The following is an 11,965-nucleotide window of genomic DNA, read 5'->3' on the forward strand; positions in this document are numbered from 1 at the left end:
TCAGATGAAAATGGGTTAAAAATTATTTCTTTACTTTCTTGTAATGAATGCAATTTACTGTCGTCCATGTCCTCCTCATTTTTAATTTGTTTAATATCAAATTCATTTAATTCAGCCTCTCCTACGTCTCCTAAAAATGAACTATTTGAAGAGACATCTAATTCTTCAATTTTTATTTCCGTTTTAATGATACTCCGTTTAACAATTAAATATACAGGGTGGCCCATCTAAGACTTTCGGGCTCAATATCTTTGTTATTTTTGAACGGATTTTCCCAAAATTTAAAATATAATTTCTTGAATAGGTAAGGATGATGTGACATTACCAGCGTCATCCTTGTCTTAAAAATGTTAATTTTACTTGTCTTATTTTAAATTTTAATTAGTTAAGATTTATGTCATTTTATAAAACATCAATAATTATCCGAGTGTGCCAAAATTCAACCGTCTAGCTAGTCAAGTTGCCAAGAAAAATAGAAAAAAGACCCTCAACATTTCCAAAAGATGCAAAATCATAGTCGGCTATGAAAAAAATAATTTCCCACGCTCAATTTTGGACATCCCTGCGTTCGGTCTGTTAATAATCGCTGACGTTCTTGACATTTGTAATATTTCTCATTTGAGGTTATGTTTACTTGGATTTTTTGCACCAAAACGTTGCCTGATGCATTGTGATTAGTTTCCAATTTCAAAAGATCGCGATAAATCGTTCTGCGCAAGTTTAAATCAATGATATTCATCATCATGCTCAAAAGTAAACATAACCTCAAATGAGAAATATCACAAATGTTGAGACACGATGCTCGGTCCAATGCATTGTGATTAGTTACCAAAAGATCGAGATAACATATCGTGAATGTGCAAGTTTAAATCAATCGTACTGATCATAATGCTCAAAAATAAACATAACCTCAAATGAATGTCACAAATGTCAAGAACGTCACGGATTAATCAACAACTCAGGGATGTCCAAAATCTAAACATGCTGTAGAAGTCGATTGTTTCATAGCCGACTATCAGTTTGTATCTTTTGGAAATGTTGAGGTTCTTTTTTGTCTTTTTCTCGGCAACAGGATTTGCTAGACGGTTGATTTTTGGCACACGCGTATAATTATTGATGTTTTATAAAACTACATAACTCTTAACTAACTAAAATTTAAAATAAGACAAGTAAAATTTACATTTTTAAGACCAGGATGGCGTTGGTAATGTCACATTCATCCTTACCTATTCAAGAAATTATATTTTAAATTTTGGAAAAATCCGTTCATAAATAACTAAGATATTGAGCCCGAAAGTCTTAGATGGGCCACCTTGTATATATTTCATATTTTTTCTTGAAAATTTTAATTTTAATGCAGAACACAATATTCCATAACTCTCTTGATCCCAACTCAGTAAACATTCTGTACTTATGTTATTTTCAGTAATAGCATTAATGATGTTTTCACGACTCCTTTGTGACTGACGAGGCATTTTTTAAGAATACAAAAAAAAATATTAAAAAACAAAATTAATAATATAAATTATAAGGAGCTGTTTAAAAAAAATGTGCAGTCAATTGCACACGTCGGCAATGTCACTACAAAATATAGTGAATCAAAGTAACGTGCAAAAAGACCTTACCAATTATGAAGATATTATCTCTGGTCATAAAACACACTAAAAATTATCTACGGATCTACCGTTAAATATATATGCAGATATGAAAACTTGATAAGTAGATAAGTTATGTTGTGAATTAAAAAAAAAAACACTTGTAAGTTTTGATAAAAACTCGTTTAAAAAATTCGCACTGTTAATAACTTCAAAAGCTCAAAACAGATTGAACAAATTGTGAAAATTCCGTCTGAAAGTCGGTTCTGATGGAGAGGGGGTTCCGATGATGCACCAATGCGCTTATTGTTGGAGTAGGGGTGGGGTAAACTACCGTTAAATTTCGGAAAGTTGCTAAAAAATTGCTACAAAAAACGAGTCATCACGGCTTATCGAATTGTTTTGAATTTCCAATATTAATAACGGGGTTGTCTAATTTAAGAATCATGCATCACAACACAGATTAAGTAATATGTCATCTCATAAGTCATAATATTGTGTTAATTTAAGCTCCAGTGGCTACATAGGTATGTGGGTACTTGCCTTCGTAAAAGTTCATTGTTTCGTTATTTTCGTTTCAATTTTTTACCATAGGAAAATAATCTATTGGTAGGTCATGTCTCTATATCCATATTTCTATAAATATTTGACGGTTTACATGTACTTCAAACAGAAAATTCTCAGGAAACAGTCCTAACGAAATCCTTTTTATAACACGGTAGACCGACAATTTCTGAAAAGTTCATTTTACTACGTCGGTTGTCAGACAATAGCCGTTACAAATGGGTATAAACCGACAAAGGCAACAATTTTCAGTTGTAAACAAAGTAGGTATGTAGAGAGATAATTTAATTAATGAATACTTATTATGGCGCTCCATAAAAATAAACACCCGATTTTAATGCAAAATGCTATAGATTGCAAAATCAATCAATCCTCATTTTGTATTAAAATCCGTTAAAATCCCTGACTTGTCGAAATTTTCGATTACGTATCGTTGCCGTAATTAATCCGAGTCCCGTAAATATCACGTACGTCTAGAGATAAGCGTGAAATCACATAACGGCTAGAACAATAAAAATGCCTTCCTTACCTATCAGCGGAAAAGATCCTATTTAAATAAATTATGTTTCGTTCTACTTTTTGATAGGATGAGTTGTATGGGTTGAAGAGCATACAATTAACAATTAAAACATCTATTAACTATGTAGAAATACAGTAAAATGTGTGATTAGACACCGTCCTCTAAGGGACGCTAGAACGAACTCTTGGTATCCCCGGGAGTAGGGGATGCGTGAAGGGTAAACGCAGAGGGCGAGAGTGATTCACCCACCAACTCCTGTTACACTCCCCCTTCGGATTCCTTACTCTGTCCCCAGGAGGGATCCAACTAAAATAAGACCTCAAACACAACATGGGGCCGTGCATGGGTTCCGTAGACGGCGGCGTGGGCACTCCGTAGAGGTTCCTGGAACTTCCGCCACAGCCTCTTTGGCAATCGGGTCAGACAACGCGACGTTTGGTTGAAGGGTTTTTCTTGGTCGCCCTCGTTTTCTCAACGGTAAGACCGGAGACGGCGTCTCGAGGCCCTCGACAAATGGTCGTATTGCTGACACGTGGTATCTACCCAACACTACGTTTGGATTTGCGGGATCTGCTACAGTGTAAGATACCGGGCTTGACTTTCCAACAATGAGATATGGACCATCTCGTTTTGGGGCGAACTTGTTTGTAAATGAAGCTGCCGCGTTGCTCAAGGCGTGTACGTCGACAAGGACTTTTTCTCCAACTTCATACCCAGGACTTGGTCGTCTTTTTTGGTCGGCGTACTTCTTTGCCCTGTCTTGTTGTTGTTCATGGACCTCACGAGCATCCTGTAAATTATTAGTTAGAGATTTCAGGTAGGGTGTGATCTCGGCCACGAAATTCTCGTTTTCTATCACCGCCCGAAGATCATTGTGGACCTCAAATGGTGTTCTTAATTCGCGCCCATAACACAAAAACGCGGGACTGTGTCCCAGACTACAATGCAGAGTGGTGTTCATCGCAAACCGAACAGAGGCAATGACTTCACACCAGCGGGTGTGATTCCTTTCTACCAACATAGATATTTGCGTTTTTATATCTCGATTTCGTCGCTCCTCGGGGTTTGCAGCAGGGTGGTACACAGGAGTCAAAATTTGCTTGAAACCCAGGCAGAAACTCGCTTGCTGCATTACCTCCGAAACAAATTGTGTCCCATTGTCACTTATGACTTTACGCGGAGTTCCATATCGTAGAATTACTTCGTCGATTAAGCACTTCGCGCACATTTCGGCGGTAGCCTTCTCCAGCGGGAAGAGCTCGATCCACCTAGTGGCCACATCTTCCACAGCAAAGACCCATTTTTTCCCACTCACCGAAAGTGGCAAAGGGCCGAACAAGTCCATAGCAAGTACCTCGAACCGTTGCGCCATCACTGGAGTTTGCAACAGACCAGCAGGCTTGGAGTTTTTACATTTGTACCGCTGACACTCTACACATCCGCGAACATATTTGCGAACATCACGCCTCATGGAAGACCAATAATAATGTCGTTGAATCTTCTCTATAGTTCGATCGACTCCCGGATGGCCAGCGAGGGGGGAGTCGTGAAACACCATAAGCACGTCTTTAGTCATCTGAGCTGGAACCACCAGCTGCGGTTCTTCAGCCTCCGTGTCGGGACTATATCGGTACAAAATCCCGCCTGACAGCAGATAGCCTCTGTCAACCCAACGCGTTGCCTCTTCCTCGTTGCCATCTTCAAAAGTCTTAATAATGTTCGCTACAGTCTCGTCCTTCAATTGTTCTTCCCTGAGATTCGAGGCGGAGACCTGTGGCAAGTTTACTTCCACCACGCGAACATCGATTCCGTTTGATACGGGAGGTCGGCTTAGTGTATCTGCAATTACGTTGGTTCGTCCGGGAATATAGTCAACTCCCAGGTCAAAAGACTGTAACAACAAGGCCCATCGAGCTAGCCTTCCAGAAGGTGACCTGAGTGACATTAGCCATTTCAACGGCTGATGATCCGAAGCCACAATAACCCTCGCTCCCTCCAGGTAACCGCGGAACTTTTGCACACCAAACACAATGGCAAGCGCTTCACGCTCCGTGGTTGTGTAGTTTTGTTCTGCCTTTGTAAGCAGCCGACTCGCGTACTCTACAGGACGTTCGTCGGGACCCTCCCCCTGGAGTAAACATGCTCCCAACGCGTAGGCGCTAGCGTCGGTTTTTAGAACATATGGCAGTTCTGGGTCAGCCCGGCGAAGAATCGGAGCCGTTGTCAGCATTTGTTTCAGTTGTTCAAAAGCTCGTGTCTGTTCGGTCCCCCATGTCCACTGAGTTTTCTTCCTGGTAAGAACCGATAATGGCTGTGCGACCTCCGAGAAATTTGGAATGAACCTCCTGAACCAGCTACAGGTCTGCAAAAAGGTCATTAATTCTTTGACATTATTAGGGGGTGCCATTTTGGATATGGCAGCCACTTTTCCGGGGTCTGTAGAAATTCCACCTTGGGTAATGGTGTGGCCCAGGAACTTTATTTCGGGGCAACCGAAAACACACTTCCGCCGATTGGCACTTAACTTAAAAGTTTTCAGTCTATCAAACACACGTTGTAAATCATTTAAATGTTTATCGAAAGTACCAGACAAAACTATGAGATCGTCCATGTAGGCCAGTAAGGTGACATCCGATAATCCTGTTTTGAACCGATCCATTAGTCGTTGGAACGTTGCCGGGGAATTTCGCAACCCAAATGGCATTCTCAGATATCTATACAAACCAAAAGGGGTTACAAACGCCGTTTTGTCGCGATCCTCAGCTCGCACGGGAACCTGCCAAAACCCACTTGTTAGATCTAGAGTACTCATGAAAAATGTCTGTTGGGCAAAATGAAGAACATCGTCTATTCGCGGTAACGGATACCGATCGGGTACTGTAACATTATTTAGCTTCCTATAGTCTACACATACACGATAACCACCGTCTTTCTTCGGAACCATCACTACCGGTGCCGCAAAAGGTGATTCGCACTCCTCGATGATTTCTTCCTCGATCATTTTCTGGATTTCACTTTCCAAAATTGAACGACGCTGAGGTGACAATCTGTATGGAGGTGTCGCTATTGGTTGATCATCAGCCAGTATAATGCGGTGTTCCGCGAAAGGAGTGGGGTCCGAATTTCTTTCGAACACTTTCTTGTTTTGTTCAAGCAGCTTCGCTAACTTGATCTTCTCTTCCACCGATAAAGTCGTTCCTTCATCTTGACGCAGTGGCTCAATGTGTACCGTGTTGACGGGTAAACCACTAACAACTTTTGATTCGTCAACTAGTGGAGACCAGGCCGGATCGTTTCGGAACCGCCATTGCATTTTGGGGAGATCCAAAATGATGTCTGCCATTCTAATAAAGTCGATGCCCAGCAATGTCTTGCTGTGGATGTGCTCTGGTACAGCAGTTAGTGAGACTTGAACTTTTCGATTGTTCAATTCGATCTCAACATCAAAAACCTCGGTTTCCACCTTGATAGGGATTCCATCAGCCATTGTCATGACTTGGGTCACTGTGCGAAATGGGGCTTCGACCAGCTTTAAGTGCTTATAAAGCTTTTGTCCTGCCATACTACACCTAGCCCCTGAGTCCACAAACGCGAGACCATCCTTGCCTGCGATTGAGACTGGTAAAAATGCTCTACATGCCTCACCTACCAAGTCGGCTGACAGTATGTCCATGCTGATGCCAGTGCCTTTTTGCTTTTTATTAGGACATTGGGATCTAATATGTCATGGTTGGTGGCAACCATAGCATATCAATGCAGGGGGAGCCGGTGCAGTAGTCGTACTCGGTTTTCCCACCTGTGTTGTTTCTCGGGACTTCGTGTTCAATTTCCTACATTCCGTTTGAGTGTGCCCGTAGTTTCTACAGTACGTGCATTTAGTTCTACCACGTCTGGCGTCTTCTTGGCCTTCTTTATCTTCATTCTGTAAATCCTCGATCTGTCTGGCTTTCAAGATCAGAGTCTCGAAAGAATCTACACTGTCCCGCGGTATCATCTTCCGGAGACCTTTATGGAGGAGACCGTAGACCATATCAATTCTGTGCGTTTCGTGAAGCACAGGAGTCGTTGAAAGTTTTGAAAGCAAGGCTCTTGCTTGCCCCAAGAAAACATCTGTAGGCTCACCTTCACGCTGTTCTCTTGAAAATAGCTCCTTGAAAATGCGGTAGTTCGGCTTTCGCTCGCCGTAACTCCTTTGGAGCGCGGCAATTGCTTCTTCCCATGTTGTGGAGAGCGATTTGCATCCTTGCCACCAAGTCGTTGCTGCTCCATCAAGTAGCATTGGAAATCCCTTCCAAGCATTTTCGTCAGAAATATTTACGCAATCCTTGTAGACCAGAATTGCGTCAATAAACGCTTCTACAGATTCACCTTTGGTTCCGGAAAACCTGGTTTTGCAATCAGCAAAGTTTCCTTTAGACGTTTCGTCCGTCGTACCTGTTGTCAATGCTGTGTCAGAGGTTAAACTAATTTTGACGCTAGCCAAAAGCTGTTAAAACTGCTCTGGAGTAAAGGTCAAGTTTGTCGTCATCTTTACTGGTAGCTGTTCTCCTTTCCCTCTTAGATTGTACGGATGCCTATCTGTCATTCAAAGTTTAAATTTCCCGCTTACGAAATGACAGTCGGAAAGTCACTAACTTCAGCGCCACCTATTTTGACAGCTAAAATTCCTACAAGGGCAAAAGTCACTAGACAAGCGCGCGCACACTAATAAGATGGCGGCGAAACGAAAGTCACTAGACTCACCGAAAACCGGGATGGACTGCGCGCGCATCCAAACGCTACTCCCTCGTTAACGGTACTACAACGGTACCAAGGTACACAGTCCTACAAAAATGGCGTCGTCTTTTCTTGTAGTGCACACCGGACCACAATCGCTGGCTTTTCCGAAGACCAATAATCCCTTTTAGTGCTTCCTGTCCAAATTTCTTCTCACACGCTCTTGCTTTCTCACTATGCCGATTCAGCCGAAAGACCAAAAGTGCTCTTGCTGCACAACACATCCTTTTTCGAGCCCAAGTTGGAGCGCCAGTGTTTCGTTCTACTTTTTGATAGGATGAGTTGTATGGGTTGAAGAGCATACAATTAACAATTAAAACATCTATTAACTATGTAGAAATACAGTAAAATGTGTGATTAGACACCGTCCTCTAAGGGACGCTAGAACGAACTGTTGGTATCCCCGGGAGTAGGGGATGCGTGAAGGGTAAACGCAGAGGGCGAGAGTGATTCACCCACCAACTCCTGTTACAACTAGAATATATTCTATCGCTATGAAAAAGATTTTGCGCTTTATCAAGATTTGAACACGCAACAAATGAGCGCACATGTTTAAAGTGCGACGCTTAAACTTCTGGGCTAACACGGTTCTGTTTTATCAGCACGCCTATAATGGATTTTATACAAACGGTTTCGGATTGAATGTATTACGTTTATGCTAATTTTCTTATTAATTAAAAAAATTAAATTTGCTTCGCATGCTACGCACTAGTCCACTGTGTGGACGCTCATGAGGTCTTTGTCCGAATTTAATTATAGCGTACATAACAATTGAATATAAATTTATTTATTACGCTCGATCGTCCAGCGTTTAAATTTAATAACGAATAACGCATTTTGACTTTTGAGCGTTTTCATTAAACAGAAGACGGCCGATGCTCGAGCGTTGGTATGGTCTATAAACATCCCTCAAAAATACGCTAGAACTCGTTTTTCCCGTTATAGAAATTGTTTGTTGTATTCAACGGTAGGCAACCAATAATGTCATTATTGTTTCGTAGTAACGGTGTGAACGTTATAAGTATAATTTGTTTTTGTTACACAACTTACTAAATTTGAGGTTTTTTTATTTTGTGATTACACATTTTTATAATAAAAACGATAATATGGTTAGCGCCATCTAGACCAGGATGGCGCGCGACGCTCTTTCGGTCGATAATTCAGTTTTGTCCGTTCCGCTGCGTTCTGCGTTGACAGATGATTGACAGTTTCAGTCGTTTCAGTGTTGGTTTGGTGTTAATTGTTAAAGCTGCTGGTAAGTAATAAAATGTCTTGTTATTTATTAATAGTATTATAAGTTTATAAGTTAAATATAAGTCGTCTGCTTTTCGGTAATTTTTAACGGTTGTGTCGAAAATTAAAATAAATGAAACATCTGAACAGCCACGTGGTATAGTGTATCGTTTTCCAATGTCGTAAAAGAAGAAACGTTGTTTTCACGCCCAAAACATGATAGCAATTAATAGAATAATTAAAGGGGCATACCTACCTATATTCAGTTTATAAAAACGTTTATTATTTGACTTCGCACTTGTCATCCAGTAATTTCTCACAAGATTTTCCCAAAAAGAACGTACCTACAGCAACTTACATCCAAGAATTTTCAGAATTTACATTAGGGAATGTTTGGATAGAAATGACACTGGCTAGGTAGGTTTAGGTTATAATTATCACAGCCACGCAAAACATACTCACAACATACACTTTCTACTTGCCATTTCTGAATATATTTTCAGTTTGACAGAGACCCGCGACCAATCACGAGGGGTCAACAATCATATGCTATTTCAAAATCTAGACTTGATGGAGAAAAACTGAGCAGAGATTTGAATTCAGCGTGTCAAAATACATTAAAAATTAAAATTTTTGTAAACCTGTGTTATCAAAAGATGAGTTATCTGTTTACGTTGTCATCTTCGATTAAATTATCATGAAAACATGTCTTTCCCACACTTAGATTTATGCGGATTAAAAAACATGACAATCTCTCTTAATTTCAGATTATCGTTTCAATTTGCTTTATCTGATTCTCTTTATGGAGTGATTTTTCTATATTCAAATAAAAGTCTTTAGTGTATTCCAAATATGAATAAAATATTTCTTCCAAAGTAATATTATAGTATTCTCTAATTTCTTGAGCTGTTTTTGTATTTGTATTTAATAATTTATATATATTGTTACGTTAATTTTTGTCATTCGTTCGGTTTCCTATCAGCCTAGAAGGGCGGGCTGATAGGTCGTTTCAACGCCCTTACCGATGTCTAGGTGAGCGCTAGGCATCGTAGCGTTAAGCTCACGTTCCTTCGTCTTCTCGTTAATTCCTTCGTTTCGTTAGTCATCGTCATCGTTCTTTATTTCGTTGCCACGCCGTAGTGCAGATATTGATCCTGGGCAGATCTAATATTGGCTTTTAGTGCCCTCTTCGATTTGTACCTTGTGCTCGTCTTCGTTTCGCTTCTAACCTGTAATTCGAACTTAGTCTTTCTTTATTAGTTTCTCATACCATCGTGCTGAACAACTCGCTAGTAACAATTGCAGTTTCGTGGAAATCGTTAGTACCTTCCATTGTTTACATCGACTTAACCTCATTTGAATGACAGCTCTCTTTTGACAGAGCGGAGGTACTGCAATTGGTACTATGCGCGCGAGATTCAAACGGTTAGGTTTTTCATTATAGATTTTCTTCGCGCACTCTTTCTATTGGCTCTCTTAGTATTTTCGTCTTTTCGTCGTCTTCCGGGAGCCATGTTAGTCGTCTCGTAGCTGTGCCCATGACGAGTGTGGTGTTGAACACATAAATCGAAATCGTTCACCATCCAACGTGGTTTTCGTCGTTCTGCCCCATCGTTAGCCCCTTTCGAAGGTTGGGGACAGAAACCCTTTTGTGCGCCACGTTGACTGCGACACCCTCGTCGTCCTAAGCCGGAGAAACCCTTTTAAAGGTAACTAGCTACCCTTTTCGTATTTTCGTTCCACGTGGGCCATCCGCTAATTTGTCTTGACCACGTAGGGTTTTCCTGTTGTGTGGAACCAACCCTGCCACATCGTTGAATCCCATCGACGCCTTTCGACTTTCGACTTCCGCCTTTCGACTTTCGACTTTCGACTCCAAGCTCGTCGATCCCTTTTACCCAGATCGAGTTCTAATGGACTAGCACCACCAGCGAGGTTCACCAAGTCACGTCGATCGATACTCGTCGGTAGCACCTAGACCAGCAAGGCTAAGTCCCCTTTTGTAACTTAACTAACATTTCAACCTAGCACTTTATCGTTACTCTCGTTTCAACTTAGTATCATTTAAATTTAACTTTTAACTTAATATCTTTCATTTTAGTCTTAACGTAGTATAATTTAACTTTTGTAACTTTTCATTTTATTATTAAACGCTTAAAGTAAAGAGCTTCCAGTTTCTCTCTTTACTGCTGTCGTAGAAACTGGTGGCGCCCATTGTAGTTGCCACTTGCGTCTACTGAACCCAGCCCGTCTCCCTGAGCCTAGCCGCACCATTTTGTTGTTACAAATCACGTAACAATATTTAGGGATTTAAAATTACGAACACCCAATAAAATCCTTATTGTTTTTTTTTAATTATTTGGTGAAACCTATACATATAATATCTTTTGTTATTATTTTTTTTATAATATGATAATTCGTTTTTAATATTATCATAATTTATTATTTGGTATTGTATTTTATAATTTCCTAAAATTTTCTTTAAATCTTTCTTAATATCGTGTAAATTCAGTGGGAGATAGCTATCCTCCACTGAAATTCCATATTGTATAAAGCATAAAAGATCATTTGTTATTATTATATTTTTCTTTTGAATAACGGAAACCATAGATCGGTAAACCACGTACTCAAATTAATTTTATAGGACTAGTTATTTGTATTTATAAACTCAAACTGGTTTAATGGATTAGGATTAAGTTTATATTGCTTTAAAAGATTATATTCGTTACCGTAATTTTCCTATTTATCTACCAACTCTTTTAATTAAAATAATATTTCATAACTTTTTTTGCCTTATTGTTATTCAACATCATTATTAATTCTTTAAAATTTTTAATCATTTTGTATACAGGGTGTTCAAAAAATGGCGGACCAACTATTCACTACGTGAATCTTCAGATAATAACTAGTAGCTAAATTAAGTTTTTTCAATTATTAAGTGCTTCGTTGGAAATCTACAGCCACTTAAAGGGGCGCTAATTATGGCACAAATTTTTCCGTATAATGAACTCAAGGTTTACAAAATTCTACTAGAGTTCATGTTTTGGGTGATATTTACATACCTAAATGCCTTAAATGCCTTAAATGTTGATGCAAAACGTTATTTTGCACTTTTAAAATTAAGCTCAAAAGCGCAAAATGAATCTGGCAACATTTCACTTCAAGAATTCAGTAATTAATTGTTGCCTAGTGCCCGACAATGACCATTTTTTTAGAAAAGTCAAACATTTTTTAGGTGTCACAAACTAGAGGAATTTATTTCTCTAATGATGTATAA

At 39.6% G+C, this 11,965-nt stretch overlaps 1 protein-coding gene across 1 annotated transcript; it reads right to left on the reverse strand.

Annotated features, from left to right (window-relative positions):
• Positions 1-6,403: 6,403 nt before the first annotated feature.
• Positions 6,404-9,735, reverse strand: LOC148173754 (activity-regulated cytoskeleton associated protein 1-like). Its single transcript, XM_088035604.1, has 2 exons — positions 9,711-9,735; positions 6,404-7,113 (listed from the first exon to the last, which is right to left on the reverse strand). The coding sequence occupies exons 1-2, from the start codon at positions 9,733-9,735 to the stop codon at positions 6,404-6,406; spliced, it is 735 nt and encodes a 244-aa protein (XP_087891730.1).
• Positions 9,736-11,965: the final 2,230 nt, after the last annotated feature.

The sequence above is a fragment of the Gnatocerus cornutus genome, chromosome 5 (genome assembly GCF_029298725.1).
Source record: "Gnatocerus cornutus isolate USDA-ARS CGAHR chromosome 5, icGnaCorn1.1, whole genome shotgun sequence".
Lineage (NCBI taxonomy): Eukaryota > Metazoa > Arthropoda > Insecta > Coleoptera > Tenebrionidae > Gnatocerus > Gnatocerus cornutus.